Genomic DNA, 21,833 nt, shown 5'->3' with positions numbered 1-21,833 from the left:
GAGCGCCGCCTCTGGTTGAGCGGTTTCCTGTTTGCTTATTTCCTTATTACAGCTGACAGAGTGCGGTCTTAGTGCCAGCGTCTGTCTGTGGTGGTAAATAAACAGCCATGAAAAATATAGATAAACTCTCTTGGCAAATAGTGTGGTCTGCAGTTTATCATAAGATACTCTCTACTTACTATACTCCAAAATCTAGAGACTTCCTTAGATTTCGCGCACCAGCTGTTTACAAATATGCACAGACCGCCCCCCCCTCGTCTTACCGGAGTGTGCTGTTCTATCTAGCCGGTGCAGCGTATATCTTGCTAGCTGAATATCCATGTCATCATTCAGCCACGATTCCGTGAAACATAAGATGTTACAGTTTATGTCCCGTTGGTAGGATATTCGTGATCGTACCTCATCTAATGTATTGTCCAATGATTGTAAATTGGCGAGTAATATTGACGGTAATGGCAGGTTTCCCACTCGCCTTCTCCGGATTTTTATGAGGCATCCCGCTCTGTGTCCTCTGTACCTGCGTCTCTTTCTCTTGCCAATAACGGGTATGTCGGCCTTGTCGGGTGTTCGCAGTATATCCTGTGCTTCCTGCTTGTGAAGAAAAAAAATCTTAGAAAAGTGCAATATGGTTATAGAAATACATTTATTAGAAATGAGCATCAAGATCATCACCATGCACTTTCACCTCCCTGTGAAGTTCACCATAATGTATGTAATCTGTAGCCTAATAAACAGCTTTTACAAATCCTAAAGGGAGGACCAAACAACACAGCCTGGACAGCCGCTAGTGGTCGCCATTTACCTGTCTTTTGACGGGTCCACTATCATCTGGACGCACATTGTAGGCTACGTCGGCTAGCACATTTATTCGGCCCTTGAGCCAGCAGGTACAACACTGCACATTGTACAAATGGACCAGAGCATGACTCTTTGTTAAGGATCACCTAATTGGCTGAACACTGTTAGCTACACCTAGCATAGAGGGGATTCTATTAATGGCTAAGGCCTGGCCCTAGTCAAAGTGTTGAAGTTGATTGCATTAGTGTTGGAACTGGGCTGCCTCGTGAGCCCGGTGCTCTGTTCGGAATACAAAAGTGACATAGGTTAAGCACGTGGAGTAATGAGTAGAATTCTGTGTTTTCACATGCAAAAGTGATTGCTTTGATAAAAACACTTTATTTACCTTCCAAATGAAAACTAGTTTGAACATTCTTAAACATATACTGAACAAAACTATAAACGCAACATGTAAAGTGTTAGTCCCATGTTTCATGAGCAGAAATAAAAGATCGCATTAATTTCCCATATGCACAAAATGTTTCTCTCAAATGTTGTGCACATATTTGTTTACATCCCTGTTAGTGAGCATCTCTCCTTTGCCAAGATAATCCATCCACCTAACATGTGGCATAAAAATAAGCTGATTAAACAGCATGATCATTACACAGGTGCACCTTGTGCTAGGGAAAATAAAAGGCCACACTAAAATGTGCAGTTCTCACAAAACACAATGCCACAGATGTCTTAAGTTTTGAGGGAGCGTGCAATTGGCGGTCAGGCCATCAAATCATTAGCATAATACATCACTCTTACAGAATTTCCACGTGGGCGAGGCTTTTGGAAATTTAATCAAAGCCTATTTGATGACAACTTGTTTTTAACCAGGACAGAATAATTCATAACTGACTTTTCCCTACATAACATAGGTACAGCAGATCCCCTTATTGTATGGGACTCTTTTAAATGTGCCTTTAGAGGCCATGCAATTTAAGACTCTGTACCATAGAGGTACAGAATACGTTAAAGGAAATACAAAAAGAAATGGAGGAACTTATTCAAGAAATAAGTGTATCAAGATAATATATAAGATCAAGATAATATAAAGACAAGTACTGGAAACAACAGAACACTATGAAAAATCAGGCCTGGTATTCATAGCTGACTTTGAAAAGGCTTTTGATAAAGTACGAATGGAATTTATAAATAAATGCCTGAAATATTTCAATATTAGAGAATCTCTTATACAATGGGTTAAATTTACAGTAGAAGTCGGAAGTTTACATACACTAAGTTGACTGTGCCGTTAAACAGCTTGGACAATTCCAGAAAATTATGTCATGGCTTTAGAAGCTTCTGATAGGCTAATTGACATCATTTGAGTCAATTGGAAGTGTACCTGTGGATGTATTTCAAGGCCTTCCTTCAAACGCAGTGCCTCTTTGCTTGACATCATGGGAAAATCTAAAGAAATCAGCCAATACTTCAGAAAAAAAACATTGTAGACCTTCACAAGTCTTGTTCATCCTTGGGAGCAATTTCCAAACGCCTGAAGGTACCACGTTCATCTGTACAAACAATAGTACGCAAGTATAAACACCATGGGACCACGGAGCCGTCATACCGCTCAGGAAGGAGACGCGTTGTGTCTCCTAGAGATGAACATATTTTGGTGCGAAAAGTGCAAATCAATCCCAGAACAGCAGCAAAGGACCTTGTGAAGATGCTGGAGGAAACAGGTACAAAAGTATCTAAATCCACAAATTAAACGAGTCCTATATCGACGTAACCTGAAAGGCCGCTCAGCAAGGAGGAAGCCACTGCTCCAAAACCACTATAAAAAGCCAGACTACGGTTTGCAACTGCACATGGGGACAAAGATCCTACTTTTTAGAGAAATGTCCTCTGGTCTGATGAAACAAAAATAGAGACTGTTTGGCCATAATGACCATCGTTATGTTTGGAGGAAAAAGGGGGAGGCTTGCAAGGCAAATAACACCATTCCAACCGTGAAGCACGGGGGTGGCAGCATCATGTTGTGGGGGTGCTTTGCTGCAGGAGGGACTGGTGCACTTCACAAAATAGATGGCATCATTAGGTAGGAAAATGATGTGGATATATTGAAGCAACATCTCAAGACACCAGTCAGGAAGTTAAAGCTTGGTCGCAAATGGGTCTTCTAAATGGACAATGACTCCAAGCATACTTCCAAATTTGTGGCAAAATGGCTTAAGGACAACAAAGTCAAGGTACTGGAGTGGCCATCACAAAGCCCTGACCTCAATCCTATAGACAATTTGGGGCGCAGAACTGAAAAAGCGTGTGCGAACAAGGAGGCCTACAAACCTGACTCAGTTACACCAGCTCTGTCAGGAGGAATGGGCCAAAACTCACCCAACTTATTGTGGAAAGCTTGTGGAAGGCTATCCGAAACGTTTGACCCAAGTTAAACAATTTAAAAGCCAAATATTAACTGAGTGTATGTAAACTTCTGACCCACTGGAAATGTGATGAAAGAAATAAAAGCTGAAATAAATCACTCTACTATTATTCTGACATTTCACATTATTAAAATAAAGTGATGATCCTAATTTTTACTAGGATTAAATGTCAGGAATTGTGAAAAACTGAGTTTAAATGTATTTGGCTAAGGTGTATGTAAACTTCCGACTGCAACTATGTATAGTAACCCAAGCTGTAACCCTAGGTGTAACATAGTAAATCATGGCTACTTCTCAGAAAGTCTTAAACTGTCAAGAGGAGTAAAATAAGGTTGTCCACTATCGGTACATCTAATTATTATTACGGTCATCGAATTGCTAGCTATTAAAATTAGATCCAACAATAATATCAAAGGCCTAGAAATCAAGGGTTTGAAAACAAGAAGTCATTGTACGCAGATTCATATTTTCTTTCAAATCCACAATTTGGATCTCTCCACAACCTCATAGATGACCTAGATATTTTTTCTAACCTCTCTGGATTACAACCAAATTATGATAAGTGTACTAATATATTACGTATTGCATCCCCAAAAAACTTTTACATTTCCGAGTAGTTTACCAATAAAATATTCTGACGGTGAAGTGGACACTCAGGTTTCATATCCCCAAAAGAAAAAAAATTCTCATTACAATACATTTTAATAGAAAGTTGGCAAAAATAGATAAGCTCTTGCTACCGTGGAAAGGAAAATACCAGTCTATTTGGGGAAAAATCACCATGATTAACTCTTTATTCATAATACCAGTTTACCTATTTGCTTATGGCCTTGCCTACACCTAGTGACTTGTTTTTTACAGTACCAGGCAAAAGTTTGGACACAGCTACTCAGTCAAGGGATTTTCTTTATTTTTACTATTTTCTAAATTGTAGAATAATAGTGTTAAACAAATCCAAATATATTTTTGATTCTTCAAAGGAGCCACCCTTTGCCTTGACAGCTTTGCACACTCCTGGCTTTCTCTCAACCAGCTTCACCTGGAATGCTTTTCCAACAGTCTTGAAGGATTTCCGACATGCTGAGCACTTGTTGGCTGCTTTTCCTTCTCTCTGCGGTCCAACTCATTCCAAACCATCTCAATTGGGTTGAGGCCAGGTCATCTGACAACTGATTGGCTCAAACCCATTAAGGAAAGAAATTCCACAAATTAACTTCTAACAAGACATACCTGTTAATTGAAATGCATTCCAGATGAGTACCTTATGAAGCTGGTTGAGAGAATGCCAAGAGTGTGCAAAGCTGTCATCAAGGCAAAGGGTGCCTACTATGAAGATTCTCAAATATATTTTGATTTGTTAAACACTTTTTTGGTTACTACATGATTCTATATGCGTTATTTCATAGTTTGGATGTCGTCACTATTATTCTACAATGTAGAAAATAGTAAAAATAAATTAAAACCCTAAAAATTAGTAGGTGTGTCCAAACTTTTGACTGGCACTGTATATATTTACAAAAAAAATATGGGGGATTGGAAATAATGCAGACAATTGCGCTGGTTGAAGCCACAATCTGCAATATTAAAGCTGATCTTCACACTAAAAATAAATAAAAGTTGAGGGAGCATGCAATTGGCATGCTGACTGCAGGAACATCCACCAGAGCTGTTGCCAGATAAGAAATTGACATTCAATTTACATTAAGCCGCCTCCAACGAGAATTTGGTAGTACGTACAACCGGCCTCACAACCGCAGACCACGTGAAACCACACCAGCCCCTCCACATCCGGCTTCTTCGCCTGCGGGATCATCTGAGACCAGCCACCCGAGCTCCGACTGGGAAAAATCGATTTGAACAGTCATCAAACTCGGAATTCCAACTCGGGAACTCGGGCTTCTTTCTAGAGTTCCAACTTTCCGACCTGAAGATCACTGATGTCATGATTTGACCTCGTATATTTCAGAGTATCCCAGTTTTTTTGAACGTGGCAACTGTGTAGGTGTAGAAACATGGTGTTCGGAATTCCATGATCAGATCTCTGTAATCAGAACACTGAAACTGCATGAGCTGTCAAGTCAACCGCCTGATAGAGGTCCTGGATGGCAGGGAGCTCAGCCCTAGTGATGTCCTTAGCTGTCCGCACAACCCTTTGTAGCGCCATGTGATCGAGGGGGGTGCTATTGCCATACCAAGCAGTGATGCAGCCAGTCAGTATGCCATTTAGCAGACGCTCTTATCTCTACCAACTGAGCTACAGTCAGAGGACTACCGTAAATTCCGGACTATAAGCCGCAACTTTTTCCCCAGGCTTTGAACCTCGCGGCTTAAACAATGACGTGGCTAATATATGGATTTTTCCAGCTTTCAATTTTTTTTCTCCAAAGAAATACATTCTGTGACGTGCTCAGTTTTTTGGCGGCATGAAGCTTGGTCTTAACGGGAGCTTGGTCTTAATGAGTCGATGATAAGACGTTGGAAACAGCAGCGTGAGGAATTGACTCTGTGCAAAAAGACAACTACCGGTAATGCTTACTGCTAATTTTTTGTTACAAGCCGTGTTTCGTTAAAGCCTATTTATTTTTGTTACAAGCCGTGTTTCGTTAAAGCCTATTTATTTTTGTTACAAGCCGTGTTTCGTTAAAGCCTGTGTAAAGTTAATTTGTTTCAATGTACCGGTAGGCACCTGCGGCTTATAGACATGTGCGGCTTATTTATGTTCAAATTTAAAAATGTAAATTCAGTGGATGCGGCTTATATTCAGGTGCGCTTAATAGTCCGGAAATTACGGTAAATAAATGCTTCAAATGAGTTTGCAAAAGTTTGTCAATATAGCTTATGACATTGCATATGTTTTGTGATTGCAATGTAATGTGTCCTGACCCTCTTATGACAAATGCAGGTTATACAACAAAAAGTGAACATACTTTGCAGGAGATTCTTGTTCCCTAGTCATGTTTTTTTGCTTGTCATTATCAACATACATAGAAAAAAATTCACACACAACTGGAGCTATCTAGTAAACACATTCAAACATTTTAAAAGATTTCTGGGTAAAAAACAAACAAGTAATACAATTCAGGTAGTTTCATTGTAAAAAATAACCATCCAATTAACCAGTCACTGTATTAAAAACAAAACATTGCAGATGGCATCAATTTCCATGCTGTTTTTAACCAAGGGTTAAGCCATATGAGAAAATTGTGCCTCTAGTATTCCTAAGCAAAATGTGAGCCTCCTCAAGGTTTCCCCATCAGCAGCATTTTGCTAGTGTTTGACAATGTAGACCCTTCTACCACACGGAGATCATGACTTTTATCATTTGTGTATTTTATGGTGTGATTTTAGGGAAGATGCCGTTGTGAAACTTCTCCCACAGTCCGAGCAATAGTATGGTTTCATTCCAGTGTGTCTCCTCTGATGATTTTTCAAATCTGTTGAAAAAGCAAAGCTTCTCTCGCACTGAGAGCACTGATATGGTTTCTCTCCGGTGTGAATTCTCTGATGCTGTGTTAAGTTTCCGAATGAAGAGAAGGCTTTGCCACAGTCAGAACAGCCGTAAGGCTTGTTGTCTACCCTGTGCACTCGCTGATGTGCCGTTAAAGAGTCTGCCCTAGCAAAACCCTTCCCACATTCAGTGCATAAGTGAGGCTTCTCCCCTTTATGAATTTGCTGATGTGTTTTGAGGTGATGTGATCTGGAAAAGCCTGTCCCACAATCAGGGCACTTGTATGGTTTCTCTCCGGTGTGCACCCGCTGGTGTTTTTGCATGTTGCCAAAATGTGAGAACCCCTTTCCGCATTCAGGACAGTTGAAAGGCTTCTTTCCTGCATGCACAGTGCTCTCATGCGATTTGAGGTTTCCCAATTGAGAGAACCGCTTTCCGCACTGAGAGCAGGGATAGAGTTTCTCTTTGGTGGGGTGCTGCACCCTCTCTGAAGTATGAACTCTCTTGTGTATGTTTAAGATGTCTGACCTAGCAAATAACTTCCCGCACACAGAGCATTTGTATGGTTTCTCTACACTGTGAATTTTCGCATGTTTTTTAAAATAGTCTAACCTTGCGAAACTCTTCCCGCATTGAATACAGCCATAGCGTTTCTCTCCTGTATGTGTTTTATTGTGTAATTTCAGATGTCCCAATTGGGAAAAACCCTTTCCGCACAGAGAGCAGTTGTACGGTCTGTCTGATTTCGGCAGCTCTCTGTCCGATTCCCCTGACTCCGAGGAAGTCTTCCCACTGTCGGAGTGTGAGTTTGGGCTCCCTCCTGGCCCTGGCCCTGACAAAAACAAACAAGATCTTGAGTTAGACAAATAGAGCTTAGTAAATCTCCACATGATAAATTGTCATGTGACCAATCCAAATCAGGGCTCTAGACTCCCTATTCCTAGGTTTAAGTTAGTGTAGGGGACTGATTTAGACCTGGGACAACAGTTGGGAACAATTAATTATCTGGTAGAACAGAAAACCAGCATTACTCTGGACCTTGCCAGGTAAAAGGCGCTGAATGGTCAATCCAACGTCTGCATTGGCCGTGCAGTATTTACGCTCATACTTCTTGTGCTTCGCGAAGCAGCGCAGAGCTGTTGTCATGGAAGTGAGTTTGTGTTTATACAGGAACTCCCGCCCCCACCTACCATCAACCAAACATGTCAATGCAGAGCTATACAGAACCTCCGCATTGTTACAAAATTTGGGATGCACATGGCGATGTGGTTCGGAACTCAATTTGGCCTCTGCATGCCTCCACCATTGCGTCGCACCCTTTTTACAAGTCACAAGTAAGTCTCAAGTCTTAGCACTCAAGTCCTGAATATTGAGTTGAGTCCTTAAGTCATGTGCTCTTCACCAAATTGAATAGAATTTCATATTTTTAACAAGAGTAATAGTTAGTATATTAAATTGACGCAAATCATGAATGCTTTTAAAAATATATATATTTATTACTTTCCAAATAAACTTCCTATTTTCATGAAAATATATGGGTAGCCATGAGAGAAACATCAATGAAACAAAATTAATATTCTAGTGCTCTCTCTCTCCAGATATACTCTAGACACCGAAAACAATCCTGCCATAAAGTTACAAGAATTTAATAACTTCTACGTGATCGGTGTCCCTTCCATGGGACGGTAGTGCTAACGTAGGCTAGTTTAATTAGCATGAGGTTGTAAGTAACAAGAACATTTCCCAGGACATAGACATATCTGATATATCTGGCAGGAAGCTTAAATTCTTGTTAATATAACTGCACTGTCCAATTTACAGTAGCTATCACAGTGAAATAATTCCATGCCATTGTTTGAGGAGTGCACAATTTTGAACATGAAAAGTTATTAATAAACAAATTAGGCACATTTGATACAACATTTAGAACAGAAATGAAATGGTTAATTGGATCAGTTGAAAACTTTACACACTGCTGCCATCAAGTGGCCAAAATCTAAATTGCACCTGGGCTGGAATAACACATTATGGCCTCTCTCTTGCATTTCAAAGGTACAAAAAAAATACAAAAGAACGTTTTTTTTTTTATTTGTATTATCTTTTAACAGATCTATTGTGTTATATTCTCCTACATTCCTTTCACATTTCCACAAACTTCAAAGTGTTTCCTTTCAAATGGTACCAAAAATATGCATATCTTTGCTTCAGGGCCTGAGCTACAGGCAATTAGATTTGGGTATGTCATTTTAGGCGAAAATTGGAAAAAAGGGGCAGATCCTAAAAGGTACATCAAAACAACTGCTACTGAACTTCAAGTAGGCCTACAATTTGAACACTGGCCTGAATGTCTGAGAAAAAAATACAGATCCCAAAGATGGGAGATAAAACCTTAACTTGGAGACTACGTGTGTGTGTGTGTGATGCACAAACAAACAGTTTCGTTTTTTCTCTTATCTCAGGGCCCTATAACGCTTTGCATTTGCAAAAGACCTAATTCGATAAAAGTCTGTCAAAAAATAATTGAGGCAGCAGTAGCACCGCACTGTCCACCCCCCGTCCCCCACCGCCATAGCGATCGACTATCGAGGCTGGCTTGTACACAATCGCCCAACCTTAACAGTAAGCTAATGTATGTCAATGGTTTTGGGAACAGCCATAACATCAGGCAGGATTTACAGCTTCAAATGTCGAACAAAGTTGGAGGTTGTTGCTCCGCAGTCTGTAATTTTCTTCTCGCATGTTTTCCAAGTTGCAATCTGTTTTTTGTTGACTACAGCGTAGTCTTTATATCCAAAAATAATAATTTGGGGTATCATCTTTCCAAGGGCTCCGTCGGAATTCACCTGCCGACGTTCCTCTGCACTGCCACGCGCAACTTTTTCTCCGCTGGCACAATTTGATTGGCTGCTGTCTGATTCAAACTGTAATCCTTTAAATGAAGAATTGATGCGCTGCACACTTTTTTTTTAATAGCATCATTTTTTATATTTGGGCTTGGGGAGGGTATCAAGTCAGTTCAAGTCAAAAGGCTCAAGTCCAAGTTAAGTCACGAGTCATTGGTGTTAAAGTCAAAGTCGAGTTGCAAGTCTTTTGTCAAGTTGAGTCAATTTTGTCAAGTTGAGTCTAAAATCATCATACGTGACTCGAGTCCAAGTCATGTGACGAGTCCACACCTCTGATATATCATACACTGCATTTGAGGAAACAATGGATAAGTAATTTGGCTTTGAATGTTGATCAACTTATAAACTCACTTGAGAAAACCATCTTTCAATGTACTACTATTAGAGAACCCTTCTTTGTCTACACCCATTCAACATTATTCACACCCTCTTAAGCCTTAGCCCCACCCATCTCTTTAAGGGTTGATCTAACTGTTCTGTACTAACTTGCCATCTACTTCCAGACATCTACGAGAGAGAGAACAGCTCACTGAACATTACTTACCCTAGCAGAGCTGGTTAGGCTGTTATGTTATCCAGACCGTTAGTGACTGCAACTGTGCCGTCAGATTGTCCGTTTGTAAATTCAGAGCGTTTTGCGTTCAGAGCACACTGGATGCTCTGGCCAATAAGTAGGCTTGTTCTGAAAGCTCTGACCTCACAACTACAGTCAAGCACCCAAGCTAATTGGCTAGCTACTTCCAGATACATAATGAGAGAACACCCCACTCTGACCATTTTACTCACCCTAGCAGAGCTGGTTAGGCTGTTTTCATGTTATCCAGAGCATTAGTGACTAAATGTGCTGCTGGCAACAATGAATTACACTTTGTTGCTGACACCGGATATATTCAACTATTCATTGGGTGTTGAGCATTCAAAAATGAATCAGTTATTCTGCGCTCTGGCACACTAAGACAAGCTTCTTTTGTTAAGAAATGTAGCTAGATAGCTAGCTAGGTAAACAATGAATCCAATGCATAACGTAACGTTAGTTAGCAAGCAAGCCAGCTAACGTTAGCTAGCTAGCTAACAGTACACTAACTTGAAATATAAATACTTTGTCAAAATTAGAGTGGAGTCTTTTGTTAAGACATCTAGCTAGCTAAACAATGGACCATAATCACAACTCATGACGTTACTACCCTGCATGAATCTGCAGCTAGCTAACCAACCAGGTTCTATGGCTATAACTAGTCAAGGAAATGTGTCTGAGATACAAAGAATAAGATCATACACAACGTTAGCTAGCGACCCAGCCAGCTAACATTAGTTAGCTAACAGTACACTTGAAATGAAACCACTTTCTGTCAAAATTAGAAACATGTAATATCTGAAAATGTAGCTAGCTAGACTATCTTATCAGTCAGTATACATGGTTGGACGCATCTCCTGTCTAATGCCATACATGGTTGCTCTTAGTTTGACAATGTATCCAGACTGGTATTTTCTCCATCTCCTTAGCTATCATTCTCCAGCTAAAGTTAACTGGCTAACAGTAAACTTTAACTTGACATTAGATTTATGCAGTTTTACTACGCGATACATTTTCAAAAAGCAGCGTTCGACACGATTACCTAGCCATACTGACCAGCTCCAATAAACAGATACGTGCTATATGGCAGACCAATCCAAACTCATCTCTCGGCATGTCTAGCCCACTCATTATCTCAGCCAATCATGGCTAGCGGGAAGGTTGCTCACTTTTTCTGTGGCTAAACCAACTAAGCTTGTAATTTAACAATTTTATTTGTATTTACAGATGGCATACAAGTTTGATATTAAGGCACATGAAAGTTCACATGTTCGAGAATGAATTTAAAATGTATAAGAAATGCAAACGGCCCTCCTGTGAAGTCGTGACTTGCGACATACGCCTAGTTTCCTGAATCGGGTCACGAATCTTAAAGGAAAGTTATGCTTGAATGGGAGAGACTAAGGCAGGGGTCTCAAAATCATTCCATGGAGGGCCCAGAATCTGCAGGTTCTTAGATTTTCCTTTCAATTAAGCCCTAGACCACCAGGTGTGGGGAGTTCCTTACTAATTAGTGACATTAATCAATCAAGTATTTTGTTAATGATATAGCCTTGTTCTGTTCAATGTTCTCTACCTATATAGTACTCTTAAGACCCCCAATCCATGTTAAGTTCAAAAGAATACAAGATATAAATTGCTGACACCAATTCAAACCAATGAAGGTTCGGAACTTTAAAGCCAATTATCTCAGAATCATCTTTTTGCAGGTAGAACCTTGTACTGTAGCTCTCGAATTCCCTTCTCAGAGAAGGACATGTACACTTCAACGGGAGGGAAAGAAGGCAACCCTGGTCCTGGAGTGCTGCAAGCACTTCATGTTTTTGATTTAACTGACCTGGAAGACCAGGTGTGTTCATTTTTAGCTCAGTTGGTCAGGGCTGCGTTCAGTACATAAAAACGTAATAGAATGTTCAACTGAATAGAAGCCATGCTGTACAGAACGACCAGTTGAAAAACAGGGAAGGGCTGGGTTGCGAGTTCAAAATGCACCTCTGCCCTTTAAATACGTCACTCGTTGTTTGAAGCCACACCCCGGCACACCCACTGAACAGAGCAAACGTTTCTCAAAGTCTGTTCAAGAACGTTTTGGGAAAAACGTGTCGTTCAGTAGAAAACGTTCCGCAACGTAGCAAACGTTCAAGCGAACTGAACGCACCCCTGGTCAGAGCCTAGTTGGAACAAAATCCAGCAATACCTGTGGGATTCCAGGAACAGGATTGCCTACCCCTGCAATAGCGTGTGGCCCACTTATTATGCCAATATTCACGGATTTGTTTTCTCTATGTAATCAAAATGCAATTAACCAGTCCCATAATTCATCTTCCACATCAGAATAAACTAAAGTAAATAGCAAATTAAGAAATTATCCAGTAATAATCCCCAGCCACCACTCTTACTTTGATAACTGAAATCGCCATTGTCCTCTTCTTCTTTGACTTTCAACTCCGTCGGTTGGTATTTATTCACCGATGTCCTGCCATGAGGCTGTGTAGATAAATGTATAGATTAATGAGCACGAACGCATTTTATTTAAAAAAAGCACGAGTAGCCTATATCGCGCTCAAAATCCTACAAGCACTCCACGTGAAGTGTGTCTCCTGCCTCAAAGTTGTAGCAGACATTAACCAAAGCAATGGTGAAACAGGCATACCAAACTTACCTCTTCTTCCATTGCGTCCCGTAAAATCTAGTAAAGAAAATTAAGCCTATGTAAGAGGCTATTATTTTGAGCAACTTTGTGTTAAAGTAAAGTCTGTAGGCTAGTCTGTGTCCGGTAAAGCGTTGACTAACGATGTAAGCGCTTCCATGGGGCAGAAGTCCGCTTGTTGTTGTGATTCTAGATGGCCGGGACGTCACGCTCCAGGAAATCGATGAATCCGGGAGAAAGAGAGCGCGCTTGTTTGAAAAAAAGGAAATCGTCGTGGTTGCCTTTGATAAAGAACATCAAGATGAAGCAGCTGCTTTACAAGTGGGACGCACTGTTGAGCGCTACATCCGGAGGGGTCTGTGCTGATTTTAGGGAGATTGTGAGGTGGTAGGTGTGGAAGTTCTCGGAAGAATTCTGGATGGCCAGATTGCTAGCAAGAATGACAAGAAGCTACCATGTGGGGAATGTTAGTGGCTCATTTAATCTCGTTCTTGATACCATGTCTTGAGGTGTTTTGACTGATTTCATGTCAATGCTATATGGTTTAAAATGGCTAGCTAGCTAACCAATAACTGTAATGACGTATTTGAGACAAGTGCTCATTGTGCAAATGTATTTGTTTTCAATAAACATTGGAGATGAAATAGGGAAATGGTTCCAATCGTTTATCCACCGTTCATTTTTCCCATTTGAGGATTTTAGAAACACTTAAAGGACTCTGTTTTGTTTAGGATTACCCTGGCGTGACGTTTTGATAACCGGGTAAATCTTTCTAGGACAAGGTGACTTTTATTAATATATTAGTCTGTATTTACTCCCCCCAAAATGAAATGCTAATTAGCTGCAAATATGGCTACTATAAAGAACTACAAATGCCATGATGATCTGGACGAGACTGCTGAATCCAGGCAAAGGTAAAAAAACTGGATTAACTATGAATAAACTGGCAAAAAAAAATGTAATGGACAATTCTGTGAACTGTCTTGTGCACGTTTTAAATTGACAGTACCCGTTAGCAAATGTGTCATCTAGAGAACGTGCAGGGATTTGACGTCTACTTTGATGCTAATTAGGATTTTTGAATCAGATGAAATAGAGCCAAATATATTAAGTCACCTTGTCCGAGAGAGATTTACATAGTTATCAAAACGTCACGCAAGGGTAAGCCTACACAAAACACAGCCTTTATGTCTTTCTAAAAGCCTTAGTGTTTCTAAAATCTTTTCTTTGGGAAAAATGAATGGTGGAAAAACAATTGGAACCATTTCCCTGTTTGAGCTAGGTTTTATGGGTATTATGACACCTTCACTGTGGGGCTCTATTGCAAACATAATGGATGCTTTGGAGTGGATTATTTAACACGGGCTTCTTTCTTTTCACCTTTTCATACAGACCAGTAAATGTGGAGTGAATGCAATGTTGCTGATCCTGTATTTTCAAGTATTGTGGTGGCAGCATCCTGCCACCAGACAGCAATATTCAAACCTTCTCTGATTTTCAAGCAGATTTAAAGGCCCAGGTTGGTCAAAATTCAGCTTTGCCTGTGTTTTATATAATTTTGTACAACAGCTGATAAAACTAATGCTGCAAAAGTGTGACATCAGTGTTATTTCCTGATAGTTGCTCGTTGAAAATACAATCTACACAGAACCTTATAAATCAGCAGGTTTACATGGGCGGGAGTTTCAGCTTTCCATGGTGACATCACCATGCAGTAAATTTGTTAATTCTGACAGCCTACCCCGGGAAACGCTGTGACAATTATGCACCGCCCTATGGGACTCCCAATCAGGGCCAGATGTGATACAGCCTGGAATAGAACCAGGGTCTGTAGTGACACCTCTAGCACTGAGATGCAGTGCCTTAGACCGCTGCGCCACTCGGGAGGCCAAATGTTAATGCCAAAGACACACCAGAATGGCTTTCCAAGTTGACTGAGCCTGAATGGTCCAGTCTGTGACTTAAAGGCCCAAATGCAGCATCGTTCCACATTTTAATATTAACTGTGAAACTATGCAAGAAATACAAATAAACTACTAAACAAAACAACAAACCGTGATGAAGAGCTGCAACATACACTAACTCAAAATATAATCTCCTACAAACCCAGGTGGGATAAACAACTACTTAAATATGATCCCCAATTAGAGACAACGATGACCAGCTGCCTCTAATTGGAGATCATTCAACAAAAAAAAAACATAGAAAAATAGAAACTAGAACCACACAACATAGAAAATGTAAACTAGACAAAACCCCCTGACACGCCCTGACCTACTATACCATAGAAAATAAAAGCTTTCTATGGTCAGGACGTGACACTTTTACGTTACAGCCTTATTCTAAAATATATTATCTTTTTAAATCCTCAGTAATCTACATACAATACCCCATGACGACAAAGCGAAATCATACCTTATTTGCATAAGTATACAGACCCTTTGCTATGAAACTCGAAATTGAGCTCAGGTGCATCCTGTTTCCATTGATCATCCTTGATGTTACTACAACTTGGAGGTCACCTGTGGTAAATTCAATTAATTGGACATGACTTGGAAAGGCACACCCCCATCTATATAAAAGGTCCCCCAGTTGACAGTGTATGTCAGAGCAAAAACCAAGCCATGAGGTTGAAGGAATTATACGTTGAGCTCTGAGACAGGATTGTGTCGAGGCACAGATCTGGGGAAGGGTATCAAAACATTTCTGCAGCATTGAAGTACCCCAAGAACACAGTGGCCTCCATTCTTAAATGGAAGAAGTTTGTAACCACCTCTTCCTAGAGCTGGCCAAACTGAGCAATTGGGGGAGAAGGGCCTTGGTCAGGGAGGTCACAAAGAACCCGATGCTCACTCTGACAGAGCTCCAGAGTTCCTCTGTGGAGATTGGAGAAACTTCCAGAAGGACAACCATCTCTGCAGCACTCCACCAATCAGGCCTTTATGTTAGAGTGGCCAGACAGAAGCCACTCCTCAGTAAAAAGGCACATGACAACCCGCTTGGAGTTTGCCAGAAGCACCCAAAGACTCTCAGACCATGAAAAACAAGATTCTCTGGTCTGATGAAACCAATATTGAACTGTTTGGCTTGAATGCCAAGCGTCACGTCTGGAGGAAACCTGTCACCATCCCTACGGTGAAGCATGGTGGTTTCAGCATCATGTTGTGGGGATGTTTTTCAGCGGCAGGGACGGGGAGACTGGTCAGGATCGAGGGAAAGATGAACAGGTCAAAGTACAGAAAGATCCTTGACGAAAACCTTCTCCAGAGCACTCAGGACCTCAGACTGGGGCGAAGGTTCACCTTCCAACAGGACCACAAACCTAGGCACACAGCCCAGACAATGCAGGAGTGGCTTCAGGACAAGTATCTGAATGTCCTTTAGTGGCCCAGCCAGAGCCCGGACTTGAACCCAATCGAACATCTCTGGAGAGACCTGAATATCGCCTTGCAGCAATGCTCCCCATTCAACCTGACAGAGCTAGCGAGGATCTGCAGAGAAGAATGGGAGAAACTCCCCAAATACAGGTGTGCCAAGCTTGTAGCGTCATACCCAAGAAGACTCGATGGCAGCGAATACAGCAAAGGTGCTTCAACAAAGTACTGAGTAAACTGTCTGAATGCTTATGTAAATTATCATATTTTTTTTTTGTAATACATTTGCAAACATTTCTTAACCTCTTTTTGCTTTGTCATTATGGGTTATTGTGTGTAGATTATCCTCAATTTATATATATTTTTTTAGAATAAGGCTGTAACGAAACAAAATGTGGAAAAAGTCAAGGGGTCTGAATACTTTCCAAATGAACTGTATATACACACATAATTCATGTGTACATTACTCATGACAACCTGAACCTCCTTGTCATCCGAGTGGGGATAAGTACAATGTAATTACTTGGTGTTACACTTCATTTTAACTAGCTAAATCCTGTGCATCTTGAGGTGTATACTTAGTTGTAATTATTGTGTACCTACAACGCACATTACCCATTCTGACAATCTAATTGTCAGCTTCTGAAAGCACCATCCAAGTGAGGAAATAACCACAGAGTACATATCTGCATCAGTACAATGTTGTCGCTAGTTGTTACACAGGATTTAGCTATTTAAAGTGAAGTGTAACTTTAGATTTACATATGACCATAGCTGCGGGAAGATGTTTGGGGGTGCTGCAATTGTTTTTGCATGCACTACAGACGCTATGTCAGTCTGCTATTAGAAGAAGAGTAAAGGCTCAGTGCACAACTTGTGAGAAAATATTTTCTAATAAAATGTTATGTTTTTTCAGTGGTGCAACAGCACCCCTACTTCCTGCGGCTATGCCTATGAGCAATTACTATATAATGACATATTACTCATTACCAAGTGAAAATACCTACAGCCAAAAGATGAGTTTCTACTTTGGTCAACTTTAAAGCAACATGTAAAAATAACTTACATTTCTTACAAAATAAGGATTTGTATTGTTAGATTAAACTAAGATTTAAGCCTACTCAATCACATAATACAAACTTTTACTGGTGACTCAAATCTGTAGCCTATAGTATGGGGAGTAGCGTAGATAGCTAACTAATTTAGAAACATGGAATTGTCTTTTTCTTCCCTTTAACATAAGTAACAATGGGAAATCGACAACTCTGTCTCTTCTCTGACTTCATTTGATTCTTTCTTGTAAGCATTTTCCCATCCTGGAGTCTGAGACCTTGTGGGAATCTGTGGTAGAATGTATGACAATTTAGCATAGACACTCTACATTACCCCAACTTATCATCAAGATTTCTATAGTTTGGCATATACAGTGCCTTCAGAAAGTATTCATACCCCTTGATTTATTCCACATTTTATTAAGTCTGAATTCAAAATAGATTACATATTTCTTTTCACGCATCTACACACTATACCCCATAATGACAAAGTGAAAATGTATTTTGAAAATTGCTAATTTATTGAAAATGAAATACAGAAATATTTAATTTACATAAGTATTCACACCCCTGAGTCAACCTTTGGCAGTGATTACAGCTGTGAGTCTTTCTGGGTACGTCTCAGAGCTTTCCACACCTGGATTGTGCAACATTTATTTGCTCATTACTCTTTTCAAAATTCTTCAAGCTCTGTCAAATTGGTTGTTGATTATTGCTAGACAACCATTTTTCAGGTCTTGACATATATTTAAGTACTGTAGTTAAGTCAAATCTGTATCTCAGCCACTCATTAACTGCCTTCTTGGTAAGCAACTCCAGTGTAGATTTGATCTTGTGTTTTAGGTTATTGTCCTGCTGAACAGTGAATTAATTTCCCAGTGTCTGGTGGAAAGCATGCAACGAGGTTTCCTCTAGGATTTTGCCTGTGCTTAGCTCCATTCTGTCTTTTTTTTCCATCCTGAAAAACCTCTGTCTTTAAAAATTACAAGCACACCCATAACATGACGCAGCCACTACTATGCTTGAAAATATGGAGAGTGGTACTCAGTAATGTGTTGGATTGGATTTGCCCCAAACATAAACTTTTGTATTCAAGACAAAAAGTTAATTGCTAAGCCAAATGTTTTCCAGTATTACTTTACTGCCTTGTTGCAAACATGATGCATGTTTTGGAATATTTGTATTCTGTACAGGCTTCCTTCTTTTCACTCTGTCAATTGGGTTAGTATTGTGGAGTAACTACAATGTTGTTGATCCATCCTCAGTTTTCTCCTATCACAGCCATTAAACTCTGTTTTAAAGTCACCATTGGCCTTATGGTGAAATCCATGAGTGTTTTCCTTCCTCTCTGGCAACAGAGTTAGGAAGTATGCCTGTATATTTGTAGTGACTGGGTGTATTGTGTCGTGACTAACATTAATCTAAAGACAGTTAATTAGATAACTCTTTAAATTGTCACCCGATTTTAAATTAATCATAACAATTAACTCATGATCTGGGGCACCACGAGAGCGGTTCTTTAATAAGTTACCATCTCCCGAATTAAACTCAAAAAGGTCTTTACCCATCACATCTATAAACAGTCAAGTTGTTAATCACAACATCGTATCATATCATTATTGTGAAGTCGTAAACTCCTTGCATCTGAAAAAAACGGAGCCTTAATTATGATTCAGTACTACACAAATTGGTTGAATTATTTATTTACTAGCTAATTAAAATGGGAACACAGGATAAACACGCACACTCTGGACCGGTTGACTGGAGACTTAATGCGCTGAAAACAGGTCCCTAGCGGAATGACAACATGGATGCTTGTTAAAGAAGAGAGAGAGGGACAGAGACACTTAACATTGCCACATTCAGAAATGACTCTCACCTACAGTAATCATATACTTTGCACACAAACCTCCTCCCGCTTTGAACAAGAAATCATTAATGTATTGACGTGAAATGCCGGGGTTCGACAGGGGATCTCTCGGTGAATGTGGCAGCATTGGAAAGGGGGTTGGGCCCTTTCGCGGCAGCTTGTAAGGCTCTGATTGTCCGAAATGGTTCCAACAACTCTTCTCCTGTTGTTCTTCTTCATAGTTGTCTGGTATCCAGTAATTTGTCATGCAGTCCTGAATAGAACTACAGAGTTGATTTTCCTTCCATTCGCTCTTGAAGATGCTTCTTTGAAGATAGGCTAGCCAGCCGTATCGATGGTTCCCCAGTGGGGTGATGAGAGTAGCGTAATACGATGGTTTGAGCAGAGTAATAGGATGGTCCTACTTAAATTCCCTTTCGAAAATACTTTACTTACGACAGCTAATCAGCTGTACCAGTGATTGTCCAAGAGGTGAGTTTATAGTCTCCACCTTGTGTTGAGATTCAAAGTTCAAACCATTTTAAACTCGCAGCTGCAGGTTCACACTTTTCTGGTCTACTGTGTTAATTCGTAACCCATCATTTTGCTTGAAAGGGGCGATTCCTGACCTCACTTCGGGGCGGTGATTACTCACTGCAAAGTTATCTTAAAAAATTCTCTTAACTTCTCAAATCACATCCCTCTTAACAAAAACACTTATAATTTTTCATATTACATGCACAACCCATAGCATGGAAACTTCATCTATGTAGTGGTTACTTTTCAAGTTACAGTATTTCCTTTATAACATTAATGACATCACTAGTGTTCTATAGATCGCCTCTGACCATTCCACACGTTCTATGTTAGAAATATTGTTCCAGTATTCGCTTTTGAAAGTGTTAGAGTTTCAGCGGGAAAAAGGGTCTGTTGAGACAAAGCACATTCCTTTGTTGAATTTGGAGAGCACAGGCCTGGATCTTCTCCCTTGATTTACAACAGGACATGAGTTGTTAATCCCAACTAGTTCTTTCCTTCCCCCTCTACGGCCGAGAGGGGGTCTGGTTGAAGTTATTCATTGCAAACCTGATCTGAGCTATTTGGATTCTCGTCATCAGACATGACAATTGATACACCATCAAGTAAAATGTATAACTTCACCATGCTCAAAGGGATATTCAATGTCTGTTTTTTTATGTGACTTGTTAAACACAAACTTACGTTCTCTCCTGTGTTGATGTTTTTGACATTGTTTCTTTTGCAACAATCTTTCATGTCTGGATTTTAAACACTGACCTTGTTCTCAACCTCGTTTTTTGAGCACTGTTAACTGACATCAGTGTCAACACATATGGTCACGTTCGAGGTCGTCGTTATTTTGAGTGTGTTGCGGATAAATAAATTGCACCAATGCATCCTATCCAAAAGTGAGACTGTTCCTCAATATTGAAACCCTTGCAAGGTTACATAATGGAATAAGTTTGTGTTGACCATTAAGTGTATTTATATACCATTATTCAGCCAAGCTTAATAGGCTTACAATTTGGCAAGCATGAATTACCCAATTTCAACCATAACTGTTTATTATTGTAATAAAAAAAAAATGGTTAAAGTAATTGACCCATTGTGAAATGTACCATTAAAAGTTTTTTTTTATGTGAACCATTTGTTAACCCGTTTTTGCCATTGGGCCTGGGCATCGGACTGCAGATCTTCATTGCTGAGTTGTGGCAATGAGGTGGTCAGTTTTCAATTGGCTAACACTGATGACGTGGTTTGTGCAGGCTGAAATACAGTGCATTGGGATGCTATTGGAAACTTGTCCACCAGCATGGTAACAGGCATTTGTTGTTACACCCCTGTACTTTGACTGGAATTACCACCAGTTACATATTACTACAGTATTTCCTTTCTAACATTAATGACATCACTAGTGTTCTATAGATCGCCTCTGACCATTCCACACGTTCTACGTTAGAAATATTGTTAGTGTATGTCAGTAATTACACTGTAATAAGGACCCCTTAAAATGAAGTTAAACATTTTCTTCCACTTTGACATTATAATATTTTGTGTGTAATCTGTATATAGACCCTCGTAAAACTGACTATCCTACCGATCCTTGACTTCAGCGATGTAATTTACAAAATAGCCTCCAACACTCTACTTAGCAAATTAGATGTAGTCAATCACAGTGCCATCCGTTTTGTCACCAAAGCCCCATATACTACCCACCACTGCGACCTGTATGCTCTCGTTGGCTGGCGCTCGCTTCATATTCGTCGCCAAACCTACTGGCTCCAGGTCATCTATAAGTATTTGCTAGGTAAAGCCCCGCCTTATCTCAGCTCACTGGTCACCATAGCAACACCCACCCTTAGCACGCCCTCCAGCAGGTATGTTTCACTGGTCACTCCCAAAGCCAACACCTCCTTTGGCCGTCTTTCCTTCCAGTTCTCTGCTGCCAATGACTGGAACGAATTGCAAAAATCACTGAAGCTAGGGACATATCTCCATCACTAACTTTAAGAATCAGCTGTCAGAGCAGCTTACCGATCATTGCACCTGTACACAGCTCATCTGTAAATAGCCCACCCAACATTCCCCAAATTGTTATCTATTTTTGCACCCCAGTATGTCTACTTGCACATCATCATCTACACATCTATCACTCCAGGGTTAATGCTAAATTGTAATTATTTCGCCACTATGGCCTATTTATTACCTCCCTAATCTTACTACATTTGCACACACAGACTTTTTTC

General features: G+C 40.2%; 1 protein-coding gene across 1 annotated transcript; it reads right to left on the bottom strand.

Moving 5' to 3' along the window:
* Positions 1-624: 624 nt before the first annotated feature.
* LOC106579132 (uncharacterized) lies at positions 625-13,170 on the bottom strand. Its single transcript, XM_014158721.3, has 3 exons — positions 12,806-13,170; positions 12,543-12,630; positions 625-7,498 (listed from the first exon to the last, which is right to left on the bottom strand). Exons 1-3 carry the CDS (start codon positions 12,815-12,817, stop codon positions 6,537-6,539), a joined length of 1,062 nt encoding a protein of 353 aa, XP_014014196.1. The 5' UTR covers positions 12,818-13,170; the 3' UTR covers positions 625-6,536.
* Positions 13,171-21,833: the final 8,663 nt, after the last annotated feature.

This window comes from Salmo salar, chromosome 19 (genome assembly GCF_965601325.2).
Source record: "Salmo salar chromosome 19, fSalSal1, whole genome shotgun sequence".
In the NCBI taxonomy this organism is placed as follows: domain Eukaryota; kingdom Metazoa; phylum Chordata; class Actinopteri; order Salmoniformes; family Salmonidae; genus Salmo; species Salmo salar.
This window is presented reverse-complemented; position numbering and strand designations above follow the sequence as displayed.